Source organism: Myxocyprinus asiaticus, chromosome 4 (genome assembly GCF_019703515.2).
Source record: "Myxocyprinus asiaticus isolate MX2 ecotype Aquarium Trade chromosome 4, UBuf_Myxa_2, whole genome shotgun sequence".
Lineage (NCBI taxonomy): Eukaryota > Metazoa > Chordata > Actinopteri > Cypriniformes > Catostomidae > Myxocyprinus > Myxocyprinus asiaticus.
The window spans coordinates 20,060,940-20,082,994 of NC_059347.1; the positions used below are offsets into that span (position 1 = coordinate 20,060,940).

At 40.7% G+C, this 22,055-nt stretch overlaps 1 protein-coding gene across 3 annotated transcripts in view; it reads right to left on the minus strand.

The window, feature by feature from the left end:
- The window catches only part of LOC127433683 (collagen alpha-1(XXVII) chain B-like), a 134,167-nt gene that overhangs the window by 23,987 nt on the left and 88,125 nt on the right, over window positions 1-22,055 (minus strand). For all 3 annotated transcript variants that reach the window (XR_007895913.1, XR_007895914.1, XM_051685778.1), the window contains exons 24-28: window positions 18,382-18,426; window positions 18,223-18,276; window positions 17,014-17,067; window positions 14,365-14,418; window positions 11,241-11,294 (exon numbers count right to left, since the gene is read on the minus strand). Coding sequence is in view for 1 of the 3 variants with exons in the window: in XM_051685778.1 (XP_051541738.1) it covers window positions 11,241-11,294; window positions 14,365-14,418; window positions 17,014-17,067; window positions 18,223-18,276; window positions 18,382-18,426 (261 nt within the window). In the remaining 2 variants the exon portion in view is untranslated. The remainder of the gene's footprint in view (window positions 1-11,240; window positions 11,295-14,364; window positions 14,419-17,013; window positions 17,068-18,222; window positions 18,277-18,381; window positions 18,427-22,055) is intronic.

The following is a 22,055-nucleotide window of genomic DNA, read 5'->3' on the forward strand; positions in this document are numbered from 1 at the left end:
AGCGGACAAAGTTCTCTTCAGTACTACTAGTAGTACTAAGTTTGGGCACTAAGGGATCTTCGGGAGCTTTGGAGGGCCCCTTGCTCTCCATTTGTAGTATCTTCACCTATGGAATATGGCAATGAAATTCTCCACAGGACGGAGGATTCAATTTCATTTGACATATCCCTGGATAACTGTTTGGCACGGCATGGTACAATTCAGCCAAACTGGTATGCATTCTCTCTAGGCGAGTGCCCCAAAAGTGGGCAGTCCTTCCTGGAGATGCACGCCAAACTCCCAAAACGTGTCATGCACCCTACTTGGTTCGCATGCACGTTTTAGGAGTGAATGCCTCAACCACGCTAAAACCAAAACAGCATAACTGTCTCAGCTGGGCTTGTTTGGAGATGTGAATATGCGTTCTCTAAAGAATGGCAAACTGCAAGGAAGCACTCGCAGTTTATGAAACATTTCCTGCCGATTCGTGTTGCAGCTGCAAAAAGCTACTTCTCTCATGATTTTCAGTAGAGGCCACCCTGCCGAAACCAATGCTCCTCCAGCTTCAACCCCATCAAGCAGTGCCAAACTGGTAGTGAGACCACAGCGCCAATGACCATGACATAAAGCGTTGTGGCCAGGCTTGCGCCACAGTGGGGAAACCCACCGTTCCAGTCCTAGCTGATTTTAGCACAGTCAGGAGCTCAGAGTGGCAAGCACAAAGACAATTGGCTGGCACATCTGCAGCAACTGGCAATGCATGTGTCCACAGGTGCGCACAGTTATTTTATTCTCCATCACTTGATGAACTTCAAAATTAGGGAGAATGATTCCTCTGAAAGTATTTCAGAGAGAACCTAGGTTATGGCTGCATCAGCTGCTGCCACACTACGGTGTTCACTGCACATAAGACCCCTTTGTTGGGTCTGTGCGAGAGGACTATGGAATGCATGAAGTCACAGGATGACGTTGGTATTTTCTAACGCCACTATCAGGCAGGCTCACGCAATTTGTTCTCCATTACTTGAAGAAAAAATGACTCCTCTAAAATGGAAATTCTGGATCTGAAATCATTTCGACCAGAACTCTAGTATAAACAAGCTGATACAAATTAGTCAGTGTTGAAATATATAGACCGATCAGCCACAACATTAAAACCACCTGCCTAATATTGTGTAGGTCCCCCTCATGCTGCCAAAACAGTGCCAACCCGCATCTCAGAACAGCATTCTGAGATGCTATTCTTCTCACCACAATTGTACAGAGTGGTTATCTGAGTTACCATAGACTTTGTCAGTTCAAACCAGTCCTCTCTCATCAACAAGGCATTTCCATCCACAGAACTGCCACTCACTGGATGTTTTTGTTTTTGGCACCATTCAGAGTAAATTCTGGAGACTGTTGTGCATGAAAATCCCAGGAGATCAGCAGTTACAGAAATACTCAAACCCACAGTTTGTTGGTGAGAGAGGTCAACATAGAATGGCCAGACTGATTTGAACTGAGAAAGTCTACGGTAACTCAGATAACCGCTCTGTACAACTGTGGTGAGAAGAATAGCATCTCAGAATAGCATCTCCACTCATTTATCCACACTTGCAAGTTTCAATCATTTTCAGAAAGCTCATGGGTTGACGGCCACCCTCAATAGCAGCCACACCATTGGGTTTACTGCACATGAGACCCCTTCAGTGCGGGGTCAGTGTGAGAGTGCCATGGGATGCATGGAGTCACGGTAAATTACGCCTGCTGGTGACACCCTGCTTTTGGCTGCGCAGTCACTGTGAGAGGAAACTGTGGTTTATCAAGCGGGCACCATGGTGACCAGACGCAATGTGGCCACCACAGACGCATTCAACATGAGCTGTGGAGCCCTGTGCAATAGGCGTCCAGCTTTTGGCACCTGCAGGGGTGCGAAGCTGAAATGACACATAAATTACCTTAAGTCTATGGCAGTATTTATGGCTCTGAAAGCCTTTCATCCAGAACTCCAGTTCCGGACAGACAACACATCAGTGATGGCTTATATAAACAGCCAAAGGGGGAATATGTTCACATCCAATGTTGAATTTTACACGCCGTCTTTTTCAGAAGTCACAAACAACTCAAATCTATCTGGGCAGTTCACATTCCCGTTTAAATCACAGGGCCGATCTGCTCTCACAACAGAGCATTCATCCCAGAGAGTGGAGACTCCATCCTCAGCTGGTCCTGAGAATCTGTGAAACATTTGGGGAAGCCGAAGTGGATCTGTTTCCTTCCTATCCGCTGGGAACGGATGCCTTAGCCCACAAATGGCCAGCAAAGAAATGCAAATATGCTTTTCCCCCAGTGGCCTGATGCACCAAGTATTGTGCAAGATCAGGATGGATCGGGAAGCAGTACTACTAGTTGCGCTGAAATGACCCAACCAGCCCTGGTTTCTGTAGCGGGTCGAGCTACTGAAAGCTCCATCATGGCAAATCCCACTAAAGGGAGATTTACTCTCTTAGGCACAGGGCACAATCTGGCATTCACAGCTACAGCTGTGGAAGCTTTAAGTTTTTCCATTGAACGGAACAGGGGTGAAAGATGGACTGTTGCACACAGTGCTTGACACCATCGCAGAAGCCAGAGCCCCCTCTACCAGGCGCCTGTACACACTAAAGTGGCGAGACTGGTGTGCATCACAGAATGAAAACCCAGCAGCTCTTCAAGAGCGATTGATGCAGGTTTATGCCCATCAACGCTGAAGGTGTATGTTGTGGCAATTGCGGCGATCGCGCCCCAGTTAGAGGCATTTCAATAAGCAAGCATGATCTTGTTACGAAATTTCTACGGGAGTGAGGCATATCAGATTTACCAGCTACAGTCCCAGTGTGGGAGCTGTCCTTGGTGCTGAAAAGCTCTATACGGCTCTCCATTTGAAGCCGCTGGAAATGGCGGAACTATATGTTCTGTCATTTAAAACTGCTTTTATTACTGGCTCTCACTCCAGTAAAGCGGGTGGATCATAGATGTTATTAAGTGTATGAATCACAGGGCTTGGAATGCTCTGTGGGGATTAAAGCCCACTCCACAAGAGGCATGTCTTCCTCTTGGGCATGGTTAAAAGTTCTTTCATTGTCAGACATCTGCCAAGCAGCAGGCTGAGCTTCCCTGAACACATTACTAGATTTTACAATCTAGATGTTTCCCTCCTGTCTTCACAGCTGCTCTCTGTGAAGGGAATTTGAGCTCTCATCACAATGAGTAGCACTGAACCAGCACATGAAAGTTGGTTACAACTTTTATATTTTAAGTTTCATTCTGAACCAAATAGAAAAGTATTATCCATTGGGTAAAAACACTTCTCACTGGTTATGCAGTAAGTGCAGTAATACTGATTACTGCACTTATGGCATAAAACCTGTTTGATATATTCCCCAGAGCGGTTAGATACAAATGGAAAGGATTGCTAAAGATTGACTGTAAATTATAGCAGTAATCTTATATATACAGGACAGTGGGTCCCCAAGTATGTTTTATCTGCCTCACGGAAAGTTAGGGAGTTAGGGTATTTATTTATCTAGCAAATTGTTCCTAGATTTCATATGGGAAGATTCAACTCTTCCTTAGCTTGGTTTAAGGTGCCCCAGAAGGCGGCCCCTTTCATAACCAGGATTGAAAGACTGTGATTCAGTCCTCCCTCCAACAGTTCATCACCTCAGCTGACATGAGTTCTATGGAAAAGATTGGCGAAACTTCATATATGGCATTGTCACTAAGTGTCACTTGCTGTCTCGGACTCTTCCCCACCCAGGTGGGAAACGGGCTGTCTGTGAGCTTGCTACCACATGATGGGGGGCAAGAGCAGCCATATCAGTATTATGGTGTTGTTTTATAGGGACCCCTAGTTGTCATTCGATGTAAGTAATGTCAAGTGACCGACTTGAAAGGGAACATCTAGGTTACTGAAATGTAACCCTGGTTCCTTGAAAGGAGGGAACGAGACATTACCTATTCCTGCCACAATACTGATTACTGCTGATAAGTTGCTTGAGATCCTCTCACTGCTTCAGTCGAAGAAGGTCCTGATGAGCCCATCTTTCTCCCAGCATTTTATATGCTTTTGGGTCCTCGAAAGTCATGTGCCAATCACAACTGGTGTGATTGAAAACTATTCAGAGAAATCAGGGACTCAGGAGTGACCCCTATTCATCATTCGATGCAAGTAATGTCTCTTTCCCTCCTTTCAGGGAACTGGGGTTACAATTCAGTAGCCTAGAAGTTCTTAAGCCAAATCTTTAGCCACAAGCTCAACTTCTGTGAAACATTAGGCTTTTATATCATGGAAGTTCAGTAGAAATGGAAACCTGCCACTATATTACCATTGTGATTATTCATAAGCTTTATGAAAAATGTTGAGCCGCAGCAGGATGATCTCTCATGACTTTGAGGGATGGCTTTGTCTGGGAGGCGGAAACAGTGATCAGTGTGGATATTTTTATGGCTGCAGCCACTGCGGTTCTGGCTGAAGAACAGATGTGTGGTGATCTGCAGAGAGCACTCGAGCGCTTGCACACTGCTGCCTTTGTTCTCTGATGTTATTCAGGAAACCTTTGACCTTCAGGAGGCTCATCACAACATTTGAACTGATTGGAATAAGGCCAAGACAAAACTTTAATCATATATTGGGGGGAGCCTTTAAGTGATCATTCTGAACTCTAAAAGATGGCCCACTCTGTTGCAATGGCATCCGTTCCTAGATGTGTACATAGATATACAGTACATACATAGATGCCTCATTTGGCTGGTTTGGATACTTCAATCACGGCGCCATCTTGGAACGGTCAACAAGGAGAGCTGTTTAAATGCAAGTGAATGGAGAAGAAGCCTCAGACCACTGCATATAAACTGATTTTGTGTGGAAACAGTTCATCATGTAATAAAATGAAAGACTGGGTGCTAATTTTCAGTATGAAGAGGACTTTATTTGCAGTTTGCTACAACCCCCCCCCCCCCCCCCCCCCCACACCCCACACCCCACACACACACTTTTAGAAGTGAAGTCTGAAATTTTTACAGTATATCATCTAAAATATTGCCCAATATTTATGGAAAATCAGATAACCTGAAAGTTGGCTGGAAAAGACTCCAAACTGGTACAGAATGTATCTGTCAATTTACGTTGATGTGTTGACGGATGGCTCTTGACCATTCCAATGTGGCGGACGCGCCAACGTATCGTGGCCCATAGGAACAGTTGCTAATGAGGTATCTACGTATAGATATCTATGGATGTCCAAATGAAGATAATGCACTTCCACTCTTCAAAACCAAAAATTTTTTTTTTTTTTTTTTTTTGCACTTAATGCAAAAAGTCCAGAATTGATATTTTATATATTTTTTTAAATCAGCAATTTGAACTAGAAATGTGATATTTCTCTTCATTTTCCGTATATAATAGAATGGGTTACTATAACCAGATCTGTTTTCCCTCATTCTAAACCATGCCGCCAATATATGATGCAATGTTGAGTGTATCTAATCCCAAAATTTTTTAGAAATGAGTTAAGTTTATAGTGTTTTGCAAATTCTTCTAAACAATGAGCAAAGATGTTGCAGAGTTGACTCCACACACATCAAATCACTTTTTGTGATTTTCTCAAAATAAATTTATTTTGGTTTTCTCTCCAAAATAAATTTATATGAATGGTGGTAGCTAAAGAGTTACAGTGAGAAAAATGCACTTACGTGGGAAACTAACAGCTCTTACCATTTGTAAAAATATGACATTCAAATCCCTAGACATCAACATTCTCCATCAATGGGTTTCAGCTAACTTCCCTTCATCTTATGTTTTTTTAAGGATTTCTGTTTCATTTGTAATGGTGAATTTACTTTAAGAAATGTCATTTTTGTGATGTGTGGAAAGACATCATGACTGAGTAATGAAATGTCTTGACAGGAAGCCAGCAAATCTTGTGGTGTTAAATTCATTTAAAGGCACAGTTCACCCAAAAGTAAAAATTCTGTCTTCATTTACACACCCTTATTCCTTGCAAACCCTGCATGACTTTATTTCTTTTCTGGCACACAAAAAGAGTTATTTACAGCAGAATGTCGAAGCAGCTCTTTTCCACTCAATGAAAGTGAATAGTGTTCATGGCTGTCAAGCCAGATTTTCAAGGGAAGATTTTCAGTGAACAACTTAAATTGCATTCTGTTTCTCACACAAAGCTATCATATGTCTTCTTAAGACTTGGAATAAACTGCATGAGTCGCATTATTATATTTTTATTAATCTTTTTGTCCTTTTTGGAGCTTGAGAGCACATTGTGCACATCTAATTTTATTGTATTGAAGAGAGCAGCATGAATATTCTTCAAAACTTCTTTTGTGTTCCAAAGAAGAAGAAAAACAAAAAATTAATAAAGGATTGAAACAACATGAGGGTGAGTAAATGATTGGGTAAATCATCCCTTTAACTGTGAAGCTTTAATGCTAAATTGGTTGTTATAGCAAATGTTCTTTATAGCAAATGTTCTCCTGAGAACATACTGTAAATCTACATCACTGACATAATCCAATCATCAAGATTGGAAATTTCCCATCAGTTCTTAATGGAAGAACTATTTAGCAACCCCCACAGATTCCCATTATCTATAACTCCCACCAGCATGTCAAACATTCAAATGGCTAAAATATGAGTTTCACACTGATTCTAAATACAAAATGGTCCAAGCTGCTCAAGAGTACTGCTACTTCTCCCCAGCTGAAGGGACTCTGTCCTCTCTTTGCCCTTTAATCCTGCTGCATGCTTTGATTCTGAGCAGATCCCTGTGGGTGGCATCGACAGTGTTGTTTCACTTCTAAAATATCCCTATTCAAACTGCAGCTGGATTTAATTTTTTTACAGTTGTCTATTAGCAGCCTTAATGACAAAGTAGTATTTTCCTCAGTTAATGATTTGGTTTGTCGCAATCTGTTGATTTTTACAAAATGCTTTCGAGACTTATTCATTACTCTTAGTTTTAGGCAAAACATGATGAAACAATTTAGGGCCTGGCTAAAGTATCAAATACGGGGAATTGGTAGACTCTTTCCACAAATAGGGGATATTTTGTTGCCCCATTACTTTTTGTAACAGCATTGGGAGGCAAAAATCCCGTTTTTATTATTATTATTATTAGGGCCCAAGCACTGAAAGTGCGGAGACCCTATTGTTCTTCTGAGGATTATTTTTATTATTATTATTTTTATTATTATTATTATTATTATTATTCAAGGTTTTTAGTATTTTTGGGGTACATAAAATGCGTGAAAACTCTTGAAAGTTTGCACACACATCGTGACAGAGTTACAGGTGGGGGGGTGTGGGAGGGGCTCTGCGGCGCCACCTAGAAAATAGGCATGTTCGGGGGGCTATGTAGCACATCCCTTTTGAGCTACAGTCACCAAACTTTGTACACATATTGATCTCATCAAGCCGGACAACTTTCGTGCTGACAGTCATAAGCTCTGCCCAAAAGGAAGTTGGCCATTTTGGATTGTTTGAAAAATGCATGTTAAGGAATTTGATATACAGGTGCATCTCAATAAATTAGAATGTCGTGGAAAAGTTCATTTATTTCAGTAATTCAACTCAAATTGTAAAACTCGTGTATTAAATAAATTCAATGCACACAGACTGAAGTAGTTTAAGTCTTTGGTTCTTTTAAGTGTGATGATTTTGGCTCACATTTAACAAAAACCCACCAATTCACTATCTCAAAAAATTAGAATATGGTGACATGCCAATCAGCTAATCAACTCAAAACACCTGCAAAGGTTTCCTGAGCCTTCAAAATGGTCTCTCAGTTTGGTTCACTAGGCTACACAATCATGGGGAAGACTGCTGATCTGACAGTTGTCCAAAAGACAATCATTGACACCCTTCACAAGGAGGGTAAGCCACAAACATTCATTGCCAAAGAAGCTGGCTGTTCACAGATTGCTGTATCCAAGCATGTAAACAGAAAGTTGAATGGAAGGAAAAAGTGTGGAAGAAAAAGATGCACAATCAACCAAGAGAACCGCAGCCTTATGAGGATTGTCAAGCAAAATCGATTCAAGAATTTGGGTGAACTTCACAAGGAATGGACTGAGGCTGGGGTCAAGGCATCAAGAGCCACCACACACAGACGTGTCAAGGAATTTGGCTACAGTTGTCATATTCCTCTTGTTAAGCCACTCCTGAACCACAGACAACGTCAGAGGCATCTTACCTGGGCTAAGGAGAAGAAGAACTGGACTGTTGCCCAGTGGTCCAAAGTCCTCTTTTCAGATGAGAGCAAGTTTTGTATTTCATTTGGAAACCAAGGTCCTAGAGTCTGGAGGAAGGGTGGAGAAGCTCATAGCCCAAGTTGCTTGAAGTCCAGTGTTAAGTTTCCACAGTCTGTGATGATTTGGGGTGCAATGTCATCTGCTGGTGTTGGTCCATTGTGTTTTTTGAAAACCAAAGTCACTGCACCCGTTTACCAAGACATTTTGGAGCACTTCATGCTTCCTTCTGCTGACCAGCTTTTTAAAGATGCTGATTTCATTTCCCAGCAGGATTTGGCACCTGCCCACACTGCCAAAAGCACCAAAAGTTGGTTAAATGACCATGGTGTTGGTGTGCTTGACTGGCCAGCAAACTCAACAGACCTGAACCCCATAGAGAATCTATGGGGTATTGTCAAGAGGAAAATGAGAAACAAGAGACCAAAAAATGCAGATGAGCTGAAGGCCACTGTCAAAGAAACCTGGGCTTCCATACCACCTCAGCAGTGCCAGAAACTGATCACCTCCATGCCACGCCGAATTGAGGCAGTAATTAAAGCAAAAGGAGCCCCTACCAAGTATTGAGTACATATACAGTAAATGAACATACTTTCCAGAAGGCCAACAATTCACTAAAAATGTTTTTTTTATTGGTCTTATGATGTATTCTAATTTTTTGAGATAGTGAATTGGTGGGTTTTTGTTAAATGTGAGCAAAATCATCATAATTAAAAGAACCAAAGACTTAAACTTCTTCAGTCTGTGTGCATTGAATTTATTTAATACACGAGTTTCACAATTTGAGTTGAATTATTGAAATAAATGAACTTTTCCACGACATTCTAATTTATTGAGATGCACCTGTACTCCTCCCAGGGATTTCATGTTACAGGTACCAAATGTGGGCGACATCATGCCAAGACATCGACGATGCTAAATTGTGAAGGGATTTTTGATATATCGAACGGTGTTGCCATGGCGACGCGATAAAATAAAGTAAAAAAAATGGAATAAGGAAATGTCTCATATCTTCTGCATGCATGGTGTGATTTTACATAAAAATTTTGCCAAATGTTTGTCCTTACAGGCTGATCACATTGATGTGGCTATTGTGGGTCATGGCCATAGCGCCACCAACTGGCAGAAGGAAGTGTGTCACTTTTAACAGACTTTGAAATATCCCTATTATGTTAACCTGAATTGCTTCAAAAAAAAAATTAGAATAATGTCAAGACAGTGCAGATTTAAAATTCTGAAGGGATTTGTGATCTTACATAGTGTTGCCATGGCAACGTATTAACTGTCATTATTCCTTTTTATGAATATTCACATGTTTTTGAGGAACTTGGCATGCTTGAATTTTCATGATATTTTGCACACACATCAGAGTTGTCGCCATTAGGCCTGGGAAAAAGTTAACACATGGGCGTGGCTGGGGAGCTCTGTAGCACCACCTTTTGACAAAAGTTGTGTGGGTCAGTTTCTTCTACGATCGCCAAACTTGCTATATATATTGTTCTCATCAAGCCGGACAACTTTCAAAATTACAGTCATTAGCTCCGCCCAACAGAAAGTCAGCCATTTTGATTGAATGTGCATTTTTTGAAAATTGCAGGCCCTGAACTTTTGAATACTCCTCCTAGGGGAATCATGTGACCGTCACCAAATTTAGGCAATATTATGCCAAGACATTGAAGATGCTAAATTGTGAACGGAGTTTTGATATATCGAACAGTTTTGCCATGGTGATGCAATAAATTAAGGGTAAAAATGTGAAACAGGAATTTCCTTATATCTTCTGTGTGAATTGTATGATTTTTATGAAAATTCAGCTGTATGTTTGGTAATGGGGGCTGATCACATTTATATGGCTATTATGGGTCACAGCCATAGCACCACCAACTGACAACAGGAAGTGTGACACTTTGTGTGACTTTGAAAAAGTCCTCTTATATTTACCCTCTCAAATGCATGCGGCCACCATGTTTGGTTTTCCTAGAGCCACCAGGTGGTGATGGCGCTGTAGTGCTTGGGCCCGTCGTCGCTGCTTGCAGCTATATTTATTATTATTATTGTATTGAGAACTATTAGATAGCTTCAACTATTATTTAACATAAGATCTTAACATAAGATTGGTCCCAAACTAATAAGCTCCTACTGACTGACTTATAACTTCATTTAGGCCAAATAGGCAACCCTGTTACTCTTTCTAGTGTATTTTTATTATTTCTTTTTTAGTTTACTTTTTTTTTATTAATTTGATAAATGTTGTTTAATCCTTCAGTTTATATTTTTATACCGCTTTCAATACTATATCTGTGCCATTACCTACTCACAAAATTGTTAACTGCAGCACATCTGTGACATTTGCAGTGATGTGTGTAGTTACAGTGATAAAGTGTAATTTTATAATGCATTTTTAATTGTTTTTAATGGCAATGTATCCAAAGTTGATGGTGAAGATACCATCAGTCAAGGTCTTCAACCATGGTATTCTCTTATTGACTGTGAAGGATATTTAGCCCAATACAGCTTCCAGGTCAGCTCTGCAAGATGCTAAACTATCCAAGCATTACAACACTGTATGCCAATGCAGGATTCATTTCAGGTCCATTTGAACTGGAAATACTTCCATCAGGAACAACCTATCTTATACAGTGATGATCATCTAGAGACATTACACAAGCACATTAATGGATAGAGTTTTGGAGTAAGATTTCTCCCGATAAGCTTGGTTAGAACTTTACACTTTATAGAAGTCCTACATAAATACGCTGATTCCATGAGCTTCATGATATCTTACTTTTAATTCTTGAACATTTTGATATGTCTAAAAGTCAGTCCTATTCTTATAACACACATGATGGATGGACGGACGGATGGATAAGATACACAATTTACACAACATACACAGTATATATACAGTAGTTTACAATAAATACATTATGATCATGCAAGGGCCATCCTTACTAATAATCAAAATGAACAGTTATTACCCTTCTGCCTTTGGGTCCTCTGGTGCCACTGAGTCCCCTAGAACCGGGGGCCCCCTGGAGAACACAGAATAGAGGACAAGATCTTAATCCTGAAGCAGGCAGCTGGAGAGTGTTCCCTTAAAAACCCAGTGAGAGCTGGCAAGATTCTCTGGCAGGCAAACAAACATCACTTGACCTGATTACAATGCAGGGTGAAAGCTCCGTCCTTCAAAGGCTGCTGTTTATGTTTATATTCTGCTGCACTCTCTGCCCTCCTCAGAGGGTCATGAGAGTTCCTCCAACAGGCATGTACTTCCAAAGCTTGCATGATGTCAACTTTTGTGTGAATAGAGCAAAGAAGTGTGTAGAGTTGTTGGATGTTTCGTTCAGTAAAATGATACTTTAGTGCAGTGGTTCTCAACAATAATAATTAAAAAAAATGCAGACCATCTAACACACCATATCTGGGGGAGGGATATCCCACCAAATAGTTCAAAAACAGTTATGACAGTTTTTTTTAGTGTACAAATCCTAGTATAAACTATCCTACTTTATACCCTACTGTATATCTTGAAATAGCCTCACTTTTACCAATCCATTATTTTGCCAGACTGTTGTTATTTTTCTAGTTAATGAACCTAAATAAGCCTAAATAAGAAGCTGTACCGAACACTTAAATACTATACACTAACTGTCAGTTATGTAAGTGAAGCGAGAAAACAAACACTTTACAAAAACAAATTAGACTAATGTTAAGACACTCAGTTAATTCATTGTTATGAGTTGACTAATCAGTCAATTAATTCAATGTTGGTGCTTTTTTTCAATTATAAGATTTTTATTAATTTTTTTTTAAATGAGCCAACCAACTCGCAGATCACTTGGAATCCACCAGCACCACAATTTGAGAACCACTGCATTAGTTTCTGAACCTGTCACAAAATGTAATGAGAAAAGAGTAAACAGTGCTGTCCAGAAGCAAAATGCTAATGTACAGTAATTATTGCATGAAATGAGACAGCCTTGGCTTTAAACTTTGTGCAACCCCGCATCCACATGTGTGGACGTTGTATTTTGGCTACGCTATACACAACGCATTATTTAAATTAATTTAAACTGACCGAATACTGTTCACACACTCTACATAAGGCTTAAGCTTCTGGCGCACCGTGTCACGTGACACAACAGCATGACGCAGATTTCTGTGAAGCACTCCAACAAAAGCATCGGCAACAAAAGTGCCTCTGGTAAGAAATCTCTAAGTTTTTGATTGAAACCTGTTTGGTTGTAAAGTGTAGTGTCTCTAGTTTCGTTTTATATGCCGCTTTAAAAGACACTTTTAAAGTAAGTTTGCTAAAAATTTACATATGTGGAAAATGGGACCTTATTCCCTCAAAAGTTGAAAAAACATGTTAGTTATTTTTTAATAATGTGACGAGGAGGAGGGCGTGGTGGGCCGTGAGGACGCACGATGGGCGCTGAATCAGGTGATCAGCAGGACAGCGAGATAAAGGGGAGCCGGAGACGCAAGTTCGAGAGAGAGAGAGACGCACGCGGCCGCATTGCATGTGTGTCCTTATATTTATGTTTGTTTTATGTTGAGTTTCTGATTAAACTTTACGTTGACTGTTCAGCCGGTTCCCGCCTCCTCCTTGCCTGTCCTTATACTGTTACAGTGGTGTCGAAACCCAAGAGGGAGGAGGGATGTTCTGTCGTGGAGTCCTCGCCACTGCCATCCACCAGGGGAGCAGCCACGGCCATCTGCTTGGGGACAGAGGGGTCGCTGCCGGCCGCCGAGAGCCGGAGGAACCATTGCCGTCCGCCCAAGAAGGGGAGGAGTGGTTCTATCCACCAGGGGCAGGAGGCCTCGCTGCCATCTGCCGGGGGAGGAGCGAACTGGCAACCGCCAGAGGGTAGAGGAGCGGTTGGGGACCAGGCGACAGAGTGTCCGGGAGCCGGCTAGCAAGTTCTTCTCTCTGTCTCCTCTCTCTCTCTCTCTCTCTCTCTCTCTCTCTCTCTCTCTCTCTCTCTCTCTCTCTCTCTCTCTCTCTCTGTGTCTCTGCTCTTCCTTTCCCTCTCCCCATGCCTCCCCTTGTCTCTCCCCCAGGTTCACAGGAGGCGGGGTGGACCACCGGCTGACAGAACGGCCGGAAGGCAGCGTCTCCCCTCCAGAGATGGGGGGGTGGGGGTGGGGTAGTCAATCTGGTGGCGCCCCGGCCTGAATTGGGTGGGGGAGGAGTGTGACAAGGAGGCGGCGGGAACCGGCTGAACAGTCAATGTAAAGTTTAATCAGAAACTCAACATAAAACAAACATAAGGACACACATGCAACACCCACAGATGTGTTAATGTTGAAAGTTATTTGTGACGAGGAGGAGGGCGTGGCTGGGCCGTGAGGACGCATGGCTGGTGCCGAATCCGGTGCGTCTCTCTCTCTCTCGAACCGACGTCTCCGGCTCCCCTTTATCTCGCTCTCCCGCTGATCACCTGATTCAGCGCCAGCCATGCGTCCTCATGGCCCGGCCATGCCCTCCTCAACATTAACACATCTGGGGGTAATATGGCTTCATTTTAATATAAAGTTTGTTATATTTTATTTTGTTATCACTGTACAATACGGTTCTAGTCATTAACATTAGTAAATGCATTCCTATATTTACTGTGCATTTTCACATTGAGAATAAATGGGATCATTCAAAAGCTGTTTATTAGTTTATTCAGCTTCATAGAAAATCAGCTGTAATGTCTATAACGTCTCAAAAACATGAATAATCAACACTCCTGGAAACAATCAAAAATTTCTATATCTTGGTATTATTTACAATTTCACAATTTAGCTGCTGTCCACATATATGGATATACATTTTTAGGAAAATTTTTATTTTGTTTTTGCTTGTTTATTAGGTGCTACTAGTTACCAATCAAAAATTGTATTTATTTATTTATTTATTTTAGAATGCAGCTGATATTTTAAGTAAATTATCACTTAGTGGTGCATAATGTTTTATTATTCCAATGGTGTAGATCTGAAAACTTCAGAACACCATAACCTTTGCTGTGATGAACAACATTTGCTGAGTTGAGGATGTTTGTAAGAAAAATCTGATTTTTAAAAAAAATTTTTAGAATGCATAACATGACTTACTGGTATACCTGGAGGTCCAGATGGCCCTCTCTCACCTGGAGCTCCAGGGTGTCCCTAAAATAACACAATTACAGACACATTATTATATATAATCATCTTTGAAACGAACAAAAATCTCTAACACCATTAAAAAGTATTTATGCTTTAACTGCATTGTACCATTACACTGTATTATCATATTGTTGTTCTACAGCAGGTGTTTTCAATCTGTGGGGCCCCTTGTGGTGTACATCTTTATGCCAGTAGGTTGTGACAAATGAACGTCTTTTATATATTGCATGAGTGAATGATTGATTCAACCAATTCACAACCTAAACAATGGAAGTGAATGAGAATGAGGCCACACTAACACATTTTCATTTGAAAACACTATCTTTTTCTCTACGTTTTGGCCTTTCGTCCACCCTGTCCACTTTGATGGCATTGTTAAAAATATTTGTTACTTTGTACAACCTTCACATTGCATTCCTTAAAAGGCGACAGGAAGTTGACGCTGAATTGCTGTCTGGCAGCGTAACACGAGGACAATTGCATTTCAGACCATACATACGTACATGGAACAGCTATTTTTCGCATGCACGGTAAGGGGATTTAAGCAGGGATTTAAATGTTTCAGTGTGGATGAGCAACTTTTGGAAAACACTTAAAAAACATCAGTGTGGGCGTTTTGAAAAACACAAAAACCCAGTTTTCAAATGTACCCAGATTAATGTGGACATAGCCTGATTCCTTCACCAAATTTTATTTTTTTTAAAACACTGATTTACTCACAATGAAACACTAGTGTTTTATGCATACTCAAATGAAGTGTAAAAGATTGGACAAAATGGCAGAAGTATGACAAACATTACATAAAATTAATTCATTCATATGCGCCATGATAGGTAATGAACCATGTCCACTGTGTGTTGTATGTTTTGAGGTGCTTGAAAATGACAGTTTAAAACCTGTGAAACTAATAAGACATTTGCAAACCAAACATCTCACATAAGAATTTTTCTACTGTAAAAAGTCTGGGCTGACAAACCAAAAACTAACAATGACCAGCCAGACCACAGTGCAAAGCCATGTTTACCAACCTTGCTCACTTCAAAAGCAGGTACAGCTCACGTTTATTGACAATAGAGGATGATTTACGACTTGCTGTGTCAGGTATTGAACCACAGATTGGCATGATGTGCTCTCAGAAACAAGCTCAACTGTCAGGAATACCATCATACTAAGGTCTATGTATTTTATGTATAGTGCATTTAGCGTGCACAACCTTCAGGGTTGTGTAATCAGCATAATAATTTGGGTGAAAATTTAAATCGAAAAATTAACATGAATCTTATTTATTGGTGTGCCTCCCTTTTGCATGCACTCAAGCTGGCACAGACTCCACAAGTTTATGTAATACCTGATGATTCATGTTATTCCAGCATGATTTTTGCACGTTGTGCTTCTATGGAAGGAAGGGGTAAGCACAAATTGCATACTTTTTATTAGTGGCCAACAAATAGTGCAGAATCACTTTATGACATAACCTTTCTTTGCTTAAAATTTGCCAAAATCCTAAAACTTTAAGTCCAGGTTTAAGTTACATTTTCAATTCCATCTCAGACTTTTGGACCACCTTGTGTGGCAATAAAAAAAAAGCTTAAAGGAATATTCCGGGTTCAATGCAAGTTAAGCTCAATCTACAGCATTTGTGGCATCATGTTGATTACCAAAAAAATAAATTCTGACTCATCCTTACATTTCTTTAAGAAAAAAAATAAAAAAATAAATAAAAATAAAAAAATCACAAATCACGGTTATATCATCTTAAAACAGACATTGTTTATATCTTGTGGCTATATGTTTAAAAATGTGAGTATTTTACCATTCAAAAACTGTCCCCCATTCACTTCCATTGTAAGTGCCTCACTGCAACCCAGTTGAGCTTTATTTAAAGAAAAGGAGGGGCAAATCAAAATACATTTTTGTGGTAATCAATATTATGCCACAAATGCTGTCGATTGAGGTTAACTTGTATTGAACCTGGAAAATACCAATTATTCTTGAAGGGTTATGCCACTTTAAGGGAATAACAATTCTAATTTTGACCAAAAAATAGACAGGGCTTTCATAAGCATGAAGTGTTTCTAATGTAAACCACTACACTGATACAACTTCTCTACTGTCTACTTGCAAAATCCAAAGATGTTTTGCTTTCGTGCAAAAAGCGCAATAATTAACAATGTAAATGAAAGCAAATTTGCAGGGCACCAAATACATATAGAGAGTTTAAACAGTATAGAAACAGTTGAACCATTGAAATAATGACAAACCTCCTTGGAAAGACTGAAATGATGTCTGTGTTTTTTTTTTGTTTGTTTGTTTGTTTTTTAGAGTGGCTTGAATTTGGTTATAACTTTGACATTGTTCCCAAACCACTTTTTGTGCAGCAAATGGCTATACTTTCCTCATGTCATTGAAAGGGAAATTACTCTTTCAGTGGTCTTTCTGATTATCTCATGAATGGAAAATTGCTGATCATGCATTTTTTCCACACACTACTACTTGCCAACCATTGTTGCTGTGTGCTGAGTTAAAGTGACTGCTCAAGGTTAAGTGGGTATGAGAATGCCCCTGAGAGCAGAGACGAGGGCCAGACTTACTCCTTACCATCGCTCCCTTTTCTCCCAGTGGGCCTGGCAGACCCACCTCACCACGATCTCCCTGAGAGCACAAGAAACACAAATAAGCCAAACACCTCAAAAAAAGATGATACAAACATTAAAGGGATAGTGTGCCTATAAATGAAAATTCAGTCATCATTTACTCAGACTTGCATCTTTTGAAACCCTTAATGACTTACTTTCTTTCCATCAAACACAAAAACAGTTATTCATGGCAGAATATACAAGCTGCTCTTTTCCATACAATGGAAGTGAATGGTGACCGTGGATGTCAAGCAAGATAATCAAGACAAGATTTGCAATGAATAACGACTTTCAGTTTATTCCTCACACAATGGAAATCACATGGCTTCAGAAGACATGGAACGTGGCACATTTTTGGAGCTTGACAGCCTCTGGTCCTCATCCACTTTCATTACATCAAAGAGAACAAGGCGAACATTCTTCAAAACTTCTCCTTTTGTGTTCCACAGAAGACAAAGTCATACTGGTTTGGAATGACATGCAGATAAGTAAATAATGACAGAATTTTCATTTTTGGGTGGACTATACCTTCAAGGTAAGACAAAAACTGACCATCATACATGAAAATACAGTTGTAATAGTTGTAGAACAGCTGAAAGGAGGTGACAGCACACAAGTGGAACAATTTGAAGGATTACAAGGTTAATCCTGGTTGAGTTTAAGACCCCATTTACTTCTGGAATTAAGATGCATCTCAGGTGGTCCAATCACATGTGGTCAGGTGAGACATACCACTGTTTACACCTGGTCGTTTAAATGTGTCTCCTGTGACCACATGTTATCAGATTTGGAGGGGAGGGACTCTGTTTCATGATGACATACATCAATCACTATGTCAGTGTGTTACTGCTTGATGATAAACCACAACAAAGTCAGAAAAGACATACTGTAGAAAGCGCAAATAATGGTGTGCTATTTCTCCCAGATGCATCTGAAATTTAATTAAGCACAAAAGCAACATTTCAAGCAGAAATGTCTGCGTTTTTGACCACACTTGTATGTGGCTTTTATGATCCGATCACAAAATGTTATAGTCCCTGTTTACACATGTATTTAGCGCTAACCACATGTGATCGGATCATCAAAAAAGCATCTTAATACCAGGTGTAAACGGGGTCTTACGTGATTAAACATGGCTGAATGCTGTGAAATCAAATGACAGGATACTGACCTTTTCACCAGAAAGCCCTATCTCACCCACAGGCCCAATGAAACCGACAGGACCCTTTTGAAAAATAATAAATAAATAAATACAAATCAAAAGGTAATTAATGTAGAAAAAGGAAAAAGACAAACAAATAATACATTATAAATACAAATAATCATTTACCCTCTCACCAAGTATTCCAACATTTCCAGTGATTCCAGGCTCTCCCTACAGCAAAAAGGACTGGGTTAGCACAATGCAACTCAATATTGAGTGGGTGGGGGTGCGGGGGGAGATGGAGATGGGGGGTTAATATAGTAGGGTGTTTCTTCAATTATGGCACTTTCATGCTTGTTATTTGCAGTGGTGTCTAGTGGTGACAGACATAATGAATTCCCCCGACTCTCTCTCTCTCCGATTCCCTGTTACGTGGAGCTCGCCAAAATAACAATAGGGGTACCGCATGGGCATAAACACTTGTAATAGATTGATTTAGGGTGTTTTCAGACCTGTAGCTTGCTTGATTTGTTCCGAAACAGGGGCTAAAAGAGTTACAATGCTGCATTTCCTTCATGGTTCAGTTGGCTTTCACAAGACTGAGAGAACCCATTCTGGACAGCGCGTTACATATGCCGGGCCTTCAGCTGTTGATAGCGGATTGCACTGCAGAGTTAACAGGGAAAACGAGAGGCGGTGGTACATGCATTTACATCAATGAAAGTTGGTTTACAGATGTAGCAATGTTCAAGAAGATGTGCTACCATAATTTGGAAGTGCTCTTTATCAACCGTAAGCCTTTCTACTTGCCGTGGGAGTTTTCCGAGTTTATTCTGGTGTGTTTATATTCCTCAACACATGAATGCAGCACTGCAACAGCTGGCTGATCAGATCACAGACATGGAACAACAATAACCGGACTCACTTATTATTCTGGGAGATTTAAATAAAGCTAACCTCACCCATGAACTGTCAAAATACAGACAGCACATTACATGCCCCACCAGAGAAAGAAATCCATTGGATCATTGCTACACAACAATAAAGGATGCATATCGCTCTGTCCCTAGAGCAGCTTTGGGACTCTCTGATCACTATCTGGTTCATCTTCTTCCAACCTACAGGCAGAAAGTAAAATCAGCTAAACCTGTAGTAAAGACTGTAAAGAGATGGACCAATGAAGCAGAGATGGAACTACAAGCCTGCTTTGACTGCAGTGATTGGAGTGTATTTGAGGCTGCAGACACCAATCTGGATGAGCTCAAAAATACTGTGACATCATATATTAGTTTCTGTGAAGATATGTGCATTCCTACTAGGACTTATTTAACATAAAACAACAACAAACCATGGCTTACAGAAATACTCGGGCAGCTTCGTCAGACCAAAGAAGTGGGGATAAAATCTTGTACAATCAGGCCAGGAACACACTGAATAAGAAAATCAGAGTGACTAAAAAAGCTACTCTGATAAGCTGAAAAACAAGTTTTCAGCTAATGACCCTGCATCAGTGTGGAGAGGCCTAAAAGACTTTACTAACTTCAAGACACCATCCCCCAACACTGTAGGGAACCAACAACTGGCTGATGACTTCAATGTGTTTTACTGTAGATTTGAAAGGCCCAGTTTCACACCCCACACCCGCTCTGACCTTCATTTCACACAAACATCAACACCTCCTGCAAGCCCCCTCCTCCCTCCTCCTGATAATCAACCAGCACTTAAGATCTGTGAAAAGGAGGTGTGCCGTGTCTTCCAGAAAAAAAAGACAAGGATAGCACAGGGCCCAGAAGGTGTTGACACCCACTTGTCTAAAATCCTGTGCTGACTAGTTGGCCCCAATCTTCACACAGATCTTCAACAGATCACTGGAGCAGTGTGAAGTTCCCTGCTGCTTCAAATGCTCCACCATCATTCCTGTCCCAAAGAATCCCAAAATCACTGGACTTAATGACTACAGACCCGTCACTCTTGACATCTGTGGTCATGAAGTCATTTAAAAGAATGGTGTTGGCCCACCTGAAGGAAATCACTGGCCCGTTTCTAGATCCCCTTAAATTTTCTTATCGAGCAAACAGGTCTGTGGATGATGCAGTCAACATGGTATTGCATCATATCCTGCAACATCTGGACAGACCAGGAACATACGCAAGGATCCTTTTTGTGGACTTCAGTTCGGCTTTCAACACCATAATCCCAGATATTCTCCGGTCTAAATTACACCAACCCTCTGTTCCCACATCTATCTGTCAGTGGATCACCAGCTTTCTGACGGACAGGCAGCAGCTAGTGACACAGGGGAAATTCACTTCCAGCACATGTACGATCAGCACTGGTGCCCCCCAGGGACTCTTCCCCCTGTATACCAATAACTGCACCGCCAAGGACCCCTCTGTCAAGCTCCTGAAGTTTGCAGATGACACTACTGTCATCAACCTCATCCAAGATGATGATGAGTCTGTATTCAGAAGGGAGGTTGAACGGCTCGCTCACTGGTGCAGTCAAAACAACCTGGAGCTGAACACGCTCAAAACAGTGGAGATGATAGTGGACTTTAGGGGGAACACCCCAACATTGACCCCGCTCACCATTCTAAACAGCACTGTGGCAGCAGTAGGGTCATTCAGGTTCCTGGGCACTACCATCTCACAGGACCTGAAGTGGGAGACCCACATTGACTCCATTGTGAAAAAGGCCCAGCAGAGGTTGTACTTACTTCGCCAGCTGAGGAAGTTCAACCTGCCACAGGCGCTGCTGATGCAGTTCTACTCAGCAGTCATTGAGTCTGTCCTATGCACTTCAATAACTGTCTGGTTTGGCTCAGCTATGAAAAAGGACATCAGAAGACTACAAAGGACAGTTTGAACTGCTGAGAGGATTATTGGTTGCCCCCTGCCCTCCCTTCAAGAACTGTACACTTCCTGAGCGAGGAAAACGGCTGGAAAATCACTCTGGACCCCACTCACCCAGCCCACTACCTTTTTGAACAGTTGCCTTCTGGACGGTGCTACAGAGCCCTGAGCACCAGAACCGTCAGGCACAGGAACAGTTTTTTCCCTCAGGCTAACCATCTCATGAACAGTTAAAACTGCCCCGTTGAGCAATAATTATGTGCAATACACAGCTTAGTCTATTTATATTTATCCAACATACCCTACCTATTCTGCCATACATTCCCTTGTATCTGTATATAACAGATTTGTATTTGTGCATACGTGTGTGTGTGTGTGTGTGTGTATATATATATATATATATTTATTTTGTGTGTGTGTGTGTGTTATTGTGCATTTCTATATATATATATATTTATTTTGTGTGTGTGTGTGTGTGTGTGTGTGTTATTGTGCATTTCTATATATATATATATATATATATATATATATATATATATATATATATATATATATATATATATATATATATATATATATATATATATTATTTTCTATTCATTTTCATTTTTATTAAATTTTCTTTATTATTATCTGTCTTGTTGTTGTGTTGTTTATGCATTGGGAGCTTCTGTCACCAAGACAAATTTTTGGCAATAAAGCTCATTCTGATTTTGATAATATTTTAAAATGGACCAAAACTGTAAAATTTCCATTGTGGTTATTTTTTATCCATCAGCAGTTGCTTTTGCATTATTTCAGCATTGAAAAGTACCTGTTTTCACAGTCACGGAGCTCTCTCTCTCTCACATACACACACTTGCACACACACACGCACACATGCACGCACACATATACACAGAAAGAGTGAAGCCATGTTTTTATCTGTCAAAAAGTTGCTAAAGCCATCCTACCTGTGTCTGTTCTGATGCTATCCAAAAGAGAGAAACAATTCAGAAAAACAACCTA